Consider the following 15,314-nt stretch of genomic DNA (forward strand, 5'->3'; position numbering starts at 1 on the left):
TCGAGAGCGATGGAGGGAGTGAAGGGAAAGAAAGTGAACAGTGGAAATGGAGAGATCGGTTCCAGCACAGAGATCAAGTTGCGGAAGGGGCACACACCGAAGAACGTGACGTGGCTGCCATGGCAGCTCTTTGTTTACTTTTATGCAGGTTGTAATCTACCCTTTATCATGCCCACCCGCCCCGACGAGCCGGTCTCACCGCGTGGACTTTTCCTGATTTGACTTATTTTTTGATTCAGAATCTCTGATTCACTCCTTTCTCCCTCTCTCTTACCTCCTTCTCCACCTCCTCATTCTCAACAGTAATGTCCTCTGCATCGTCCCTCCCTGCCAAGGTGCCTGCGCCGGTGCCCGTCTCGAACACCACGAGCGCTGTTCAAAAGTTCGTTCAGGATAAGGACTGGAAGTTCTATGCCGCTGTTGCCTCGGTCTCCTTGCTTGCTGGAGCCGGTATCTACTACCTCACCCGATCCTCTTCTGATGTCGACGCTGACGAGCCAAAATCGACAAAGTCAAAGAACAAGAAGAAGAAGAACAAGAAAAAGTCGGCTGCCAACAAGGGCGCTTCCACTCCCGAGGAAACAGGTACAGAGAGCCACGGAACAGCGTTACTCTTCTTATTTATCGCTGTGCGCTTATTCTGTGTCAGATCGTGAGCCCGCAGATCTGACGGCGTTTCCCCCCTTTTCTGAATATAACTATCTTGCATAGCAGCAGAAAGCCCAGCTTCATCTGAAAAGGCCAAGGATGTCGCCAAGGAATCTGACGACAATGTGGAGACCATGAGTGCCGAGACGATTGCTGGACTTTCTGAAAAGGTATCCACTGGAATGCGACGGCTATATCCCCATTGTGGTCTTGTTTCTTTGTGATGCGAAAGGAAAGATGCTGACTGTTCGATCTATTGTGCATTTGCTTAGAAACGTCTGGAGAACTCTAACATCCTGAAGACTCGTGGCAACAGCATGTATTCGGCCAAGAAGTGGGATGAGGCCATTCGTCTCTATACCCAGGCGATTGCCTTCAACCCTGACCCAGTGTTCTACAGCAACCGTGCTGCATGCTACTCGATTATTCACAAGTTTGACAAGGTCATCGAGGACACCACCTTGGCTTTGAAGATGAATCCCACCTATCAGAAGGTAATCGCGGTGCTACGTTTGCGATATATTTGTCCTGAGAGAGAGATTTTCTGTCAGGCTTCCTCATGATTGTTAACCGCAAGCGCGTTCTTTAATTACTGAAAAATATCCTTGCGATTTGATATAGGCGCTCGGACGACGGGCCCACGCGTATGAAAGCACCGGCAAACATCAAGAGGCCATGCACGACTTTACGGCACTCTGCATCCTGGATGGATTCAAGAACGAGTCGTTCGCTCAGTCCATGGAGCGTAACTTAAAGAAGGTGGCAGACTTCAAGGCCAAGGAGATCCTGAAGACGCGCGAAGAGCGTCTCCCATCAAAGACCTTTATGTCGGCGTATTTGGATTCTTTCAGGAAGACGCGTGTGCCTGATACCAGGCCCGCAGACGAAGTGACTGGCGATGCTCAGTTCGAGTTGGCAGAGTACTATCTTGGACAGAGGGAGTACCAGAAGGCAATGGAGGCCTACAACAGGGCGATCCAGCTCAAAACCACTCACATGGCAAAGGCTCTCAACATGCGCGGCACATTCACCTTCTTGATGGGCGATGGAAAGAAGGCATTGGCTGATTTCGACAAAGCAATCGAACTCGACCCTAACTATGTTCAGACCTACATTAAGCGTGGTAGCATCTTCATGGAGCAGGGTGATGCTGCCAAGACCTTCCACGAGTTCGAGACGGCCATTTCGATCGATGCAGAGGATCCTAACATCTACTATCATCGGTATGGACTACGGACCGTTTGTTATCGTGTATTGAGGACTGTATGCCTTTCATAACGGATATACTGACGATCAATTGAATGGTTGTGATACTCATAGTGGTCAAGTCTACTTCATTACTGGAGAATATGAAAGCGCTGCAAAGGACTACATCAAATCAATTGAGCTGGAACCCAAGTTTGTTTTCTCTCACATCCAATATGGTGTGGCCCAGTACAAGATTGGAAACATCTCGGATGCCATGAATATTTTCAAAAAGGCGCTCAAGGACTTCCCAGAATCAGGAGACGTCAACAATTATTACGGAGAATTGCTGTTGGATCAGCAGCAATTCGACCAGGCTTTCGAGCGCTTCGACAAGGCCATCAACCTGAAGCCCTCCAACCCTCTTCCTTACATCAACAAGGCGCTTTTGGTCTTCCAATGGAAACAGGACCCAGCAGGTGCTGAGAAACTGTGCCTTCAGTCACTCGATGGTAGGCAGCTTTTTTATTTCTTATTTTGAAATGCGGCGCGCTACACTGATGTCTTTTCTGTTTCACGGGTCGTTCCTCTAACATGGTTGTTCTGTGCATCATATAGCTGACCCTGAGTGCGATGTTGCAATTGCCACCCTTGGACAGCTCTTCCTCCAGCAGGGCAAGATCGAGCGAGCCATCGAGTACTTCGACAAGTCGATCGATATGGCTAGGACAGAGGCTGAGTTGACGAGTGCTCTCGGTTTCCGCGAAGCTGCCAACTCGCAGTTGGTGTTCGCAAGAGACTACCCTGAGCAATCCAAGGCTCTCAAGCGCTAAAGAGGGGATGACTGGCTCCCGAGCAGGAGAGTGCTGTTCGACCGTTGATTGAAGCAAAAAGGCACTCTTTTCAGAAATATTATGGGATGACCAGGAAAGCGGCATCTTTTCATCTTTCTAAGCACAAGTCTGCGGCGCGTATTTGTTGATCTTTGGAGGTCACAGCAGCCTTTTTTCAGTTCGAGGGATAAGTGTTGATCGTAAGGCGCATTTCATTTTTCATAGATACATCGTTCAAAAATAAAAATACTTTTTATCTCGCTATCCCACGAATCAACTCTGCCACGAACGAACAATTAAACATACGCAATGGACGAATCTGCCGAGCAGCAATTGAACCAAGCATTACTGGAGAAACTGGAGCCACTCATCAACACAATCGAGAGCCAGCTTAGGGACCTAGTGTAAGCACAACTGGCAATGTCGACGACAACCTGCTTTCAGGAACTACGCATTGACCAGCCATTGCTTGCTCGATTCACTCCAGACAGGGTCAGGCCATACTCCAAAGTAATGTCGTGGAGATCTCTTCAGAGCTGAATTTAACACAAGAAGAGCTGGAAAGGGCGTACGACACCGTAAGCTGGCGACGTTTATGGGATCGACAATTTGAACAACAAGGTCCATGGAAACATATCTGATCTGGCGTACCAATGATGCCCAACTTTGTTACAGTTTGCTAGGCTACCGCATTATATTGCCAAACTGGTTGCCATGAAAAACACCATCGCCTCCACAACGGCGTTGTCCAGGAAGCTCAAGCGTCGAGCAGATCAAGTGGCCATAGGACGGGAGAAGCAGGCGGCGAAAGTGCTGGCCACCAGGGCCAAGGAACAGGCTTATGATCAGGTTGTGGCGGCAGTACAGGCGACTATGTCCCCAGCTTCACAAATACAGCCATCAGGACAGCGCTCAGGAACTCTCCCACCTGCACCACCATCTGCTAGTACAGCATCAACAAGTACTGTTGCGCCTTCTACCGCATTATCATCACCGGAAGACAACTCCCCGCATCAATTGATGGATAACCGGCAGTCATCGCCCATGTTGCCATCTCGCCTTCCTTTCCCTCTCCCAGCAAAACCAGCGTTCCCTATCGTTTCGACCATGCGTTCCTCAGCCAGAACAGATTCGTCACCGACTTCACTCGCTCCGAGAATATCAACACTTCTTCCTGGAAAAGTATCAGATCAAAGTGTGGTGACGTCTCCGATTTCTATGACCTCCAACTCCACCATGCGCTCTGACCTAGAAATAAGTATCGAGCAAGAAGGCCGCGTCGACCGGTTCCCTCAGGTTTCGTCGACACAGGACGACGCGTTGATTGCGGCGGTGGGATCTTCAGAGGTGGAAGTGGTGCGAGTGCGGCGCAAGAAGAAAGCCGCATCCAAATCGAGTGCCAGTAGCAGTATTGCCAGCATCAGCACGGCCACGAGCATCAAAAAGAGCTCAGGCACGAAGATCAAGGCGACCAAATTGAGTGCACAGCAGAAAGATGAGCATCAGGATGAGACCAACCCCGTGACCGAATTCGAACAAGAATAAAAGTAATTGCGCTTGCAATCATCTCTCTTTGCTTCTTTGTTACCATCACCACCACCATCACCATCACCATCACCACCGCCATCACCGCCATCACCACCACTATCACCACCATCGCCGCCATTCTTCCTGATCATCGATTGGTCTCATTTTCCCATTCTTATTTTTATTTTTTTATCGCTCCGACTATCTCAAGGTTGGCAGATCGCTGCCTCCGATTCCACCATGTTTGACCAGACAAAAGACCAAGCGTTTATCACCTCTGCTGTTGAACTCATTCAGCAACCTACACCACCGTCCTCTACCTCGTCTTCTTCAACACTTGCATGGTCTCCTAATATGTCTCTAGCGAAATTGGACCACCCAGCCGACTCAGCAACAGAATCAATGGTAGTATCAACAATGGACGGAATATCAGTTACGCCTTCGACGCCACTCTCCACACCAACAACACTTTCACCCTCACTGCCAACGACCATGCCTGACTCAAGTGGGGACCTACTCTCTTACCGTAGTAAAGGTGTTGTTACTGCAGTGGCGGTCCCAGTGAGTAACCCCTCGCCTAAGCAAGATGCCTTTATCGATTCAAGTCATGGCTCGGCCTCCTCGCCAGCATTGTCTGTCAACGATAACAGAGGGGAGAGGATGGAGCTGGTAATTGACCCCAGTAGCTCTCTCTCCCCATCAGAAACGGTCTTTCGTAATAGAGGTGAAGAATCGTTCTATGTAAACATAGTTTCATTAATTGCAAAGGATATTCCTGACCGAGAAAGAAGAAAGAACAAAACAACAATATTGAGTGTCGAAGAGAAATGCGTGTGGATCCGACATAATATGGCTATCAAAAGGGGAGGGAGTGTAGAAGAGGTTTGGGCATCAGGACGTACAATAGAGAGCCGATATCCATCCTGCTTAGATCTGTATTGCATGCAGGAATACAAATATGATCTTTCTGCGTGTCCGTGTCTGACTTTGGCAGGAGACCGTTGTCATCTTTGTAGTGTTCATTTTTATGGGGATAAATGGCCTTTGTCCCATCATCTAGCTCAGGACAGATATTAGCGGAGAAGGGGATTGTGTTTGTATCAGGCCAGCGCATCACTTAGTCCTTATGATTCATCGTCCTGATAAAACGGTTCATTAGGCCAATTGAATCCATTATATGAAACAAGATGACTGACCGTATATAATTATCTTTTTTCTTTATGTCTCTATTTTTATGGTCATTCATATATCGTGGGAACACCTCGTTACGTTGGTACGCTGTGTGGGGGAAACAGTTGAAGGTCAAAAAAACCGGTTCACGTTCTTGGACGTGCACAATGCTGCACTTGAGAAGGTGTTTGAATTACATCCATATCCTTCCAAGGCTATCAAGAGTCAGCTCTCTGAGCATGTTGGCTGTACTGAAGTTCAGGTATGACAAACCGAATGTGAAGATGAGTGGAGCAAATCTTGGACAGCACAATCGTCGAGACAATTTTTTAACAGCATATATTTCTTTTTGTTTGCGCATCTTAGGTGCAAAATTGGTTTGCCCGCCGCAGAACGCGAGCAGCACAGGAGCTGCAAGAAAAAAAGGAGAAGCAAGCAATGCTCGAAAAACTTGACAAGTCTTTAAATTCTGTATCAGATATCGCCTCTGAAGCCCCTATAGGTTCGTGGCATTCATCTCCATAGAGCAGCGCAAAGAGTTGGACGCGTTCAAATTCTGTCCACACCTTCCAAACATTTCACTGAGTTTTATTTTGAACAAATATTAGAACAACGACCTGCTCCAAGTCCTCATATTGGCCTGAACAAAGAAGAGAAGGAATCGATCGAGGCAATAATAGGAGCCGCATTGTTTAATAAGCTGACAGGCGCTGCGACTAAGATTGAGTCGAAAGTCGGAGCAGATATTAAAGCTGAGTCGCGTGCAGGATCGGTGACAGGACCTCTCTCGGTAACTATTGGAGATACGAAAGCGTTGTTAATCGTAAATGTGGTTTTAATACTAACATCTTTATTCTTGGGAAATCGGGTCTTACTAGTCGTCTGAAGTCGGGCTTATGATCTCACGTATCACGCGTGGCAATTCGTTTGTCAAGACTGAGGACATTAAAACAGCAGTTGAGCTTATGGATGCAGCATCGGATTATGAAGGGCGCAAATACATCATGAATGCACTGCTCTTCACCAAGGCACAGCCAGTACTCCAAAAGTGAGTTCATACGGTTCATGTACAAAAAGATATCTATCGAAAGACACTTCGCCTGTACGAGCATGTCATGGCTGATCATGGATTCTCTCCTGCTAATAGATTCGTGCAATTGAAGGGACCCAATATACTCCGCATATGGATGCTAGAGGCAAAAAAAGATCCTAATACAGAGGCTAATAAGGATATTCTACTGAAATCAATCGCAATCCTCAAGACGCTCCCCTTTGATTTCCAAACACTTTATGATTCAAAAGTTGGAAGAGTGATGAAGAAACTTGCACAGGACAAAGATATTGACAAAGGTAAGAGCAGCGACTACGAAGCGTATGGTCTTATGCGCGTTCTTTATCTCTCTTCGCGTGCTTGGTCACCCATACCTTACGCGCACTGGTCATTGGATAATGGAATGCATATGAAATCTTAAACGTAATAAAGTTATCTAATGCGTGGTTATACGGCGGTCGTTGGTACTTTTCTATCTTCAAAAAAAAAAAAAAAAAAAGAAATCTCGCACCAAGCATCACAGCTGAAGGATAAGTGGACCTATGAATTCACAGAGGGCTCGTCAAGCGTATCGGGTTCCACATCGGATGCCGCGTCTGTCAGCGCCAATAAAGGCCGTAAGCGTGACAGGGACAATCAGCTACACGAGGCAAGTCCCTGTTTTGCTGTTCTGTTAGATGCATGTCCTTGGCCTAGCACGCTAACCGTCTCTTTATCATTCTGCTCATACCAGATATCCGATCTTCCACTGCCCAAGTTCATCAAAGGAAAACCCGCTGCTCCTACAGAGACGTCCAAGAAATCAAATGTTGTGGAGAATACAGGATTCTTCAGGGAATTGATGCGGTCAGCTCCTCAAGGCAGTGCGTCAATCCCAAACAAGTCCTTGGCTATAGTGTCTTTAACAAAGCCATCATCACCGCCCTCGTTGCCCTCGTCGCTCTCGATCAAGACGCAGGTCACAACCGCATCTGGAAGCAATATCTCGCCAACGACGGCTATCAGCTCAACAACGCTATCATCGCCTAAGGACCGGTCAGAATCTCCTGTCTCCTCTGACAGCCAACCTTCACAGCTTCTTGAAAGCAGTGTTGTCAAAGAGGATGCGGACACTTTTAAGCCTTCGACGACACTGGAGCCTTCTGACTCAATGAATATGAATAATGAACCGGCCGCAACTATGCCAATCGTCAAATCGAAAAAAGCGGTGCGCTTTAAAGCTGATCATGAGCTTGTGTCGATCCAGTTTATTGAGCCTCGTGGATTTTATTCAGACGAAGAAGAACAGTTCGACATAGATTCTAATAACCAGAGCTATTTCGGGGACGAGGATACATACATGCAGCACTCGGTCAAGCCTCCGTTCATGATGACTGAACAACAGCTCGAGGTACTTTTGCGCGGAGATAAGTGGCAACCACCTTTGCGACTGCAGTTGGAACCCACTGGCCAACCTGAAAGAGGGTTCAAGAGCGTTGAGAAGGGCGTGCAGGAGAAAAGAGAATCAGAAACACTCTCTGTATACTATCGCCAAACTACGTACATTCCCGCTTCTCCAGCGGAACCTGATCCAGAACCGCTGCAGACGGATACTGGGTCGTCATCGTCACCAAGTAACAATACAGCTGCGGTACTGGCGGCGCTCTCGGCAGCAGTTGCATCAAGCCAATCATCTAAACCAAACGTTATATATGAGGTAAAGATAATTTTCGTCAATGCAGCATTCATCTTTCCTTCATTTGTATGTTCCAAACATCTTTATTAAGGCATTTATTTCTACCGATCTACTAGACTCCCACGGAAAACTCTGCAGCTTTGCTAAGTTCGCTAGCTGCCTCCGGCTCAGCGTTGAACCCAGGGTATAATGCATACGGCACTCAGCAGCAGCAACAGCAAACGACCTCGTTTGCAGGACTCTATGGCTCCTTAGCCGCATATGCCCAGCCGCTCCAGTATCAGCAACAATACCAGGCGCAATACCATCCGCAACAGCAACAAGCACCACAGCAGCAAGCTATGGTGACGCCCACGCTCACCAACGCCATGCTAGCAGCTGAACGCGCAAAGGAACTACTAGATATGCTTCAACAGACGACGCAACAACAGCCGGGCAATCAGCTACAGCAACAGCAAGAGCAGCAGACGTCGTATTATGCAGCTTACCAACAGACCATGCAACAGCAACAACAGCAACAGCAACGACAGCAAGGGCAGCAGCAGGGACAACAGCAGCAGGCTTATGGCTACGCCTTTTATCAGAGTCACCAGTCTCAGTCCACGTCCTGAACGAGTTGCCAGCCACGGATGGTCTTTAATTCACCATTTTTGTTTCACTTTATCTTCCCGTTATTATTAGATCTTCATTGTGTATGTTTATTTGTCTTCTCGTCTTCATTGTTGTTATTACCTCGTTTTGCTGTATTATACAAAGATAAAAAAAACACCCTCAAGGAAGAAATTGTAAAAATGCTGCCAAGGGTTGATGTCGCATGCGCACTGTTATCCCAGCTTCAATGCGCCTGGTATTTTTTATTGTTCGCTCATATTTTCGTCCTTGTGCACCTTCAATGCATCCAAACTTCATTCTTCTTATCTATTGTCTCTCGATGTCCAGTTTAAGCGAGAAGAACACAAAGGGCTTGTAGTCCTTGTCATTAAATCCAAGAATCGCATCCTCTGCACTGTCTTCATGAGAGCCGCCCTGATGATGACCTCCTCTGCTCGAGGGCGACCCGCCCAAATGGCCATAATGCGTCGTCAAGATCGTAAGAATCTTTTGCTCCTGCTTGGGCTTCGGTTTGATTGTGAAGCCGACAAAATCTGGAGGCAGACCATAACGGAGTACGGATTCGACAAACACTCTCAAAGATTTCAGATGTGCCCAAGCCTGGAACACCTCGCCAAAATTCGTCCTAGCCAGTCTCAAGATAGTTGCCTACAAGCAGCAAGGAAAACGTTCATGAAGCTGAATGAGTAACAACGATAAATTACTTGCACAGAAAAAAAAAAAAAAAGACGGAATAGTCGTTGGAGACTCGCATTGCTTACCCAGAGTTCCTTCTCTGAAGCATCCATCTCCTGAAGTTCACGCCTTTGCTCTTCAAGCGCATCCTCACTGTACTTGAAGTCACGAACAATAAACCTATCAAGAAATATCAGCGCAAGATCATTATAATTAGACATTCCGATCTGTATTTACTTTCAGCATTAACCCTGCATAATTTCGTTCCGTGATCTATACCTTTCTTCCCGGCACTTGTTCGTAAAGTCGTCCACGATGCGCTTGAACAGCGTAACAGTAAAAAGCCCATATTCGTCATCCTCGGCGATTTTTCTAGTTGTGCAGATGGATTCTTAGTTAGATTATATCCATCACTGCCTTCAAAGTCAAATCCGCCTCCCTTTTCAGGAATGCGGCACATAGCTTGCGAAAATCTATCGAGGACAAACATACAGGGAGGAGCGAGGGACGACCATCTGCGTCAGCGTCTCGTACTTGTTATGCCAATCCTTGTAGAGGGTCCTGGTGTTGATCGAGATGAGAAGTAAGCACTTGTACATATTTAGCCACCAACTTCCCTTCAGTGTGATGCAGCCATCTCAATGAGGACTCACTTTGGGACAGCGACGACAAGTGTCTCAAGGTATTCAGAATCCAAGACAACGTGCTCCTTCTTGACAAAAGGAACAACATTTCGCGACGCCATGTTTCCACTATTGAAAGAGATTATTCAGACCAACAACGTTATACGCTTTGTTAGCATTCTCGGTTCTTTTTTTTTTTTTTCTTTTTATCCATTTGCATAGAAGACCAAAACGACATTTTGCGTACACTTCGCGTCTCTGGATTCCTTGCAAATTGCCCTTCACGACACTATAGTTGGCCATTTTGTTTTTCATCAGCGTGTCGATCGAAGCCACTTCCTATACCGCCAAGGATCGAAAGTATACAATGTGTTAGCAACTCGTGTTAGGCTAATGCATGATCAACCCCCCTCCCCCCTCCTCCTCCTCCCTGCTGACCAAAAAAAAAAAAAAAAAAAAAAACGTACATTGTTCAAAATCTCTGCCAACTCGACTAAAGACTTGTCCGTGCGGTATTTCATCGTGTTCCATTGAAAGGTCTTGAGATAGTTGTCAATCGTCTCTGTAGAAGATTTCAGAATAAAGGCACCGCACAGAAAAGTTTCAAACGGTCAGATCCCTGTCAAAGTACTTAATGTACCAAGTTTTCCAGTAAAGACAAAGCGTCGTGCATGTTAAGATGTTTGATTGTTTGATGGTTACTCACTTTCGTTCACTGAAAGACTGCCCGCGAGCTTCGCATGAGCATCAGTACCGAGAAGCGACCGAATAATGTCCACCAGTTTGTTGCAAGACGACTCAAAGGCGGTGTCTTGCTTGGCCAAGTCCTCTGATAACACTACGAGCGTGTCGAGAGTGCCAATCTACCATTTCCGCGCAAAGAAAAACCTATACTGTTAGTCATGCGCGTCAATGACCATATGCCCGCGCGCCTTTTCAAGGACAAAAGTGCCTCTTCGTCGCCTCAAGGAGCAGGTCTGTTTCGTTGGAGGCCCGCTCTTCTTGCAAAGGTGCATGGCGACGAATGTTTCTGTACCTTGAACTCGGGGATGGGCAAGGGCGTGACCTCGCTCAAGTCATTCTGGCTACTGGCGATCTTTGCCTTGAAGTTTTGGAAGGTGACGGTGCGATTGCGCTCGCCAGGAACGGACACGAACCAGTATTCGGGCATGGCTTTATGTACGGAGGAAAGGAGGAGGAAAAGCGTCGATGAGAAGTGTGCGTGGGAGAGTGCGCGTGAAGGGGTGAGGATGGGTGCGTGAAAAGAGGTGAGGAATGATCTCTGCGAGTTGAAAAAGACGTGACTGGAAAGGGAGATTCTATCCCCCTTTGTCTGGCCTGGCGGACTTGACGTCAACGGCCCATGGTAGGAAGTCAGGCACACACCATACGTTCATTTGGCTCAGCTGGTTCAATTGTCGTTGACATACTTCTTTTTATTTGTTCAGATGCTGTTCTTGGATGGTGTATGCTTTACAGGATATGCGGTTCTCAACTTATTTCCTAGAGATTTGCCTGTCGAAAGAGAAACAAAGAAAGGGAGATATGTGAGTTGTTGCAATGTAGACCATGCATATTCATGATAACAATACTTCAGGAGACAAACCTCTTCTTGGCGTCAGCATCTAATGCTGCTTGGATCTGAGCAGTGATCTCAGTAACCTTGACAACAGCGATCTTTGAACACTGAAGAATCTGATCCATTTCCATAGCGATACCACCGGCCTTTGACAGCGCGCATACTTCTTTGTGCACATTCAACGTGAAAGTCATGTCGCCCTCCTTGATCTGCTCCTCCAGATGTGTGGGATCCACAATCACACGTTCACTGTAAGGTCCACAAGCAAAAAGAGTGTAAGTTGGCGACTCAAAGGGAACCTAATCAATTACGATCTGCTGCTGCAACAGCGAATCATTGGTTGATGGATGCTTACCCGTTGTCGAAGAATGCGAATGTGATACAGATCGGAATATGGTGAACGCTCAGGGGAACAGGGTTCCGTTGCTCCAGAGTGTGCTACGAAGGTGGATGCAATGCCGGACGCCGAGTCATTAGCTCTAATACGATAGATAAGGGTGTCCATGATTCCTGGAAAGATGCAAGTCTGCTTACAATAGTAACTTCCTCGCCGACTACTGTTACATCAGGCCTCCTGAAGTGAAGCAATGCAGTGATTGCTGCAATACAGGCAGCATCGACCAAGTTTCCGTCGTGATCCAAGAAGTGAATATCGACGCGAATGGACCAAACCTATCAATGTAAGCGATGTTAATTTCGTTTTGCCAGAATTGTGCGCCGATAAAAACGAATTGCCTAACTTTGATCGTGGCGATACCTTCTCTCCTGCAACAATGCAGAGTCCTTCTGTGTCCAGAGCTCTGCTTCTCCTCATCGCCTTTTCGATTAGCCGACTCACAAGGACTTCTTCGTCCGTTTGTCTACAAAGCGGGATGGACGATCGTAAAAAATCGGTCGGTTTTAGCGTGCATGCGGCAACACGGATCGACGACTCTCTGATTCGTTTTTGTAGACCAACATCACGACGGTTACCTTCCGATCTCAAACGCAGATGATGCCATGGGCGAGAGCTCTGTGTTGAACATAAGAAAGCCCTCTGTGGGCTTATCCTGGAATGGCCTGATCACCTCACAGGACACTTTTGCCATAACCCTGCACAATAAAAAAAATCGTTCCCATTAGTCGCCTGGGATCCATGACTGAGGTTTGAGCGGCGGTGTAGGATAGAGCGCAAATATGATGGAGCAATTGCCTTCAGTGTAGATCCAAGTTGACAAGGGTCCACTGACCTGGTGTTACCCAGCTGCACCTCGACAGCGCCATAGTCTGCGCCGAAGGAGAGTCGCAGTGTCCTGAAGTCATAAAAGTTGCGGCCATCGATGCGTGCGCTCTGTCTGAGTGCTGCCAAGAGAAACTCGCGTTCGTTTGTTGATGGCTCGAGCTCCTTCATTCTGTGAGATGTGATTTAGAGGTTGTTGAGAATGATCCCTTTCCTATTTGCGACCTTTTCTTGTTTGGTGGCAAGCTTGGAGTCTTGCTTACCCTCTGGAAGAGAAAAAAAAGCCACTCGATTCCAAAGATCACTGGAACTCCGTCCGCTGCTTCCTATTGGCCATCGGCCTTCGCAGTACACAGTACACGGTACTGCCCCCTGTGTCCCTCTTGTCGTGCACGCAAGCGAAGTATGTGTGCCTGAGGAGAGGCGGCCAATCGCAGCCGCACGAATTTAACAGTTTTCCTTCGCTTCCTTTTTTTTTTATTTTTTTTTATCTCTTTTAGGGTTCCTGACCGCCTTCAAGAACCGACAATCCATCCTTCCTTCCCCCCTCACCCCGCCTTCCTGTCTTCTTTTCCTTCTTTCCTTCGTCCCTTTCTCCCTTTCTCCTCTTCTTCCCCCTCTCCCTTCCCCGCTCCCTTCCCCTCCTTCGCACGAAAGCACGCTCTTGTGCTGGACTCTTTTGCTGCTGCCCCTGTACATTCATGTCCCTCCTGCCTTAGCTTCCTTCCGCTATCCCTCCCAGATAAACAGCCCATCACCATCATGGCCGCCCGTATCTTCCGCCGTCGATCCCACCTGCTTATCCTGCTTAGTTCCGCAGTCTTCCTCATCTTCATCACCTTCAACGTCTTCCCCTATCTCTTCATCGATATCGGCTATCTGTCGCGCCCGCTCTGGGACAAACCCCAATGGGATTTTGACCAGACCATCGTCCACAATTACGCCGAAGGCATGTCCATGAAGGAGCGCTGTGAAGCTCATGGATGGACCCTGCCTGCGCAAGATATCTCCACCAACCAGAACAAGGTCTACGACGCCATCATCTTCAGCGTGGAACTGGACATGCTTGAGATCCGGATGCGGGAGCTGTGGGACGTTGTCGACAAGTTTGTGATCCTCGAGTCCAATGCGACCTTCACGGGCCTGCCCAAGGAGCGGGTCTTCCAAATGAACAGGGAGCGTTTCGCATTTGCAGAATCCAAGATCATGTACAAGTTCTTGCCGCTCTACCCGCTTGAGAAGGGAGAGTCGCCTTGGGTCAACGAGGGCAGGACCAGGAACGGGATGACAACCTTCTTGCTCGAGGTCGGTGTGCAGCAGGGAGATCTGGTAACCTTTTCAGACGTGGACGAGATCATCAGTCGACACACTATTGAGCTGCTTAAGGCGTGCGAAGGGGTGCCTCAGTCGCTCCATCTGCAAACCAGGAACTACCTGTACAGCTACGAGTTCCCTCTTGGAGACGAGGGCATGTGGCGGACGAGCATCCACAAGTGGGTGCCTGACATCTCTTATTATACCCACCAACAAACATCCAAGTTTCTCCTCACCGATGCAGGTAAAGTCGAAACTAATCGTATCTTCATCTGTTTGTGCTTATTTTTAATTTAGTTCACGCCGTACTCCTAGCCTGTCCTGTCCCCCCTTTTTTGAAACGTTAGACCCATTGGCCGACACTGACCCGACCAACTTTTGTCTTTTCAACTTCATTTCATTAGGTTGGCATTGTTCCTTCTGCTTCCGCACCATCAAAGAATTCCAATTCAAAATGGAAGCGTACTCTCACTCGGACAGGGTCCGGTACAGCTATCTGAAGGAGCCCACATGGATTCAGCAGGCAATCTGCGAAGGCAAGGATCTGTTTGGCATGTTTCCTGAGGCGTACTCCTTCAAGGAGCTCTTTACCCGACTGGGTTCCATCCCCAAATCAACATCGGCTGTGGGGTTGCCTCGATATGTGCTCGAGAACCGACAGAGATTCAAGTTCTTGCTTCCTGGAGGATGCCAGCGTGAGGGGCCACTTCATACCTAGGCAATTGTGTATCCCACCATTGTAAAATATAATAATAATAATAATAAAGTCTGCTTTTCCAAGTGTGTGGTGGGTGACACAGGAACGGGGAAACATTTTTGTCTTCCCATTCCAACCCATACCAACCGGTATCAGCTAACATGAACTGTACAAAGCCTGAGACAGAAATCGCTCAAACCGGCACGCTCCGTCGTTCCCATCAACATCACTACTCTCCTTGGAGTGTCAGTCCCGGCTACCCTTGGGACGACTTTTGGATTATTGCGAAGAATGCTACGCTAGCTTAATGAAGCCTGTGCCAGAAATAAAACTCAAAGCTGTGTCTTTGTGCGCGCCGTAGCAACGAAACATGATAAACATCCCATGCGTGATGAAAGGAGACTGTTAAGGCTGTTTGCTCCTCGCTTTGGGGGCAGCCGTTGTGTTGTAAGCAATGACCATTTATTCCCTCTCGGGATGGAAGCTGAACTAACGTACTTCCTTTA

The 15,314-nt window shown here is 47.7% G+C and overlaps 6 protein-coding genes across 6 annotated transcripts; 4 read left to right on the forward strand and 2 right to left on the reverse strand.

The window, feature by feature from the left end:
* Positions 1–305: 305 nt before the first annotated feature.
* Positions 306–2,666, forward strand: BC939DRAFT_483512 (uncharacterized protein; the record flags this gene model as incomplete). The annotated part of the gene is made up of 6 exons (XM_051559185.1): positions 306–585; positions 715–818; positions 921–1,142; positions 1,270–1,871; positions 1,969–2,345; positions 2,452–2,666. 6 exons carry the CDS (start codon positions 306–308, stop codon positions 2,664–2,666), a joined length of 1,800 nt encoding a protein of 599 aa, XP_051414620.1.
* Positions 2,667–2,975: 309 nt separating this feature from the next.
* On the forward strand, positions 2,976–3,511 carry BC939DRAFT_475055 (uncharacterized protein; the record flags this gene model as incomplete). The annotated part of the gene is made up of 3 exons (XM_051558465.1): positions 2,976–3,070; positions 3,154–3,244; positions 3,350–3,511. 3 exons carry the CDS (start codon positions 2,976–2,978, stop codon positions 3,509–3,511), a joined length of 348 nt encoding a protein of 115 aa, XP_051414621.1.
* An 811-nt stretch (positions 3,512–4,322) lies between these two features.
* Positions 4,323–6,546, forward strand: BC939DRAFT_77628 (uncharacterized protein). The gene is made up of 5 exons (XM_051561895.1): positions 4,323–4,917; positions 5,489–5,625; positions 5,730–5,865; positions 5,972–6,411; positions 6,511–6,546. Exons 1-4 carry the CDS (start codon positions 4,434–4,436, stop codon positions 6,247–6,249), a joined length of 1,035 nt encoding a protein of 344 aa, XP_051414622.1. The 5' UTR covers positions 4,323–4,433; the 3' UTR covers positions 6,250–6,411; positions 6,511–6,546.
* Positions 6,547–8,594: 2,048 nt separating this feature from the next.
* Positions 8,595–11,302, reverse strand: BC939DRAFT_444314 (uncharacterized protein). Its single transcript, XM_051554651.1, has 9 exons — positions 11,036–11,302; positions 10,706–10,862; positions 10,467–10,561; positions 10,247–10,338; positions 10,030–10,128; positions 9,869–9,937; positions 9,656–9,748; positions 9,463–9,556; positions 8,595–9,349 (listed from the first exon to the last, which is right to left on the reverse strand). The coding sequence occupies exons 1-9, from the start codon at positions 11,168–11,170 to the stop codon at positions 9,008–9,010; spliced, it is 1,176 nt and encodes a 391-aa protein (XP_051414623.1). The 5' UTR covers positions 11,171–11,302; the 3' UTR covers positions 8,595–9,007.
* A 1-nt stretch (position 11,303) lies between these two features.
* On the reverse strand, positions 11,304–13,060 carry BC939DRAFT_444317 (ribosomal protein S5 domain 2-type protein). Its single transcript, XM_051554652.1, has 7 exons — positions 12,808–13,060; positions 12,551–12,670; positions 12,336–12,438; positions 12,113–12,250; positions 11,934–12,016; positions 11,606–11,827; positions 11,304–11,514 (listed from the first exon to the last, which is right to left on the reverse strand). The coding sequence occupies exons 1-7, from the start codon at positions 12,966–12,968 to the stop codon at positions 11,496–11,498; spliced, it is 846 nt and encodes a 281-aa protein (XP_051414624.1). The 5' UTR covers positions 12,969–13,060; the 3' UTR covers positions 11,304–11,495.
* Positions 13,061–13,249: 189 nt separating this feature from the next.
* BC939DRAFT_444318 (glycosyl transferase) lies at positions 13,250–15,218 on the forward strand. The gene is made up of 2 exons (XM_051554653.1): positions 13,250–14,355; positions 14,516–15,218. Exons 1-2 carry the CDS (start codon positions 13,560–13,562, stop codon positions 14,827–14,829), a joined length of 1,110 nt encoding a protein of 369 aa, XP_051414625.1. The 5' UTR covers positions 13,250–13,559; the 3' UTR covers positions 14,830–15,218.
* Positions 15,219–15,314: the final 96 nt, after the last annotated feature.

Source organism: Gamsiella multidivaricata, assembly GCF_025024155.1.
Source record: "Gamsiella multidivaricata strain RSA 2152 chromosome Unknown BC939scaffold_16, whole genome shotgun sequence".
In the NCBI taxonomy this organism is placed as follows: Eukaryota; Fungi; Mortierellomycota; class Mortierellomycetes; order Mortierellales; family Mortierellaceae; genus Gamsiella; species Gamsiella multidivaricata.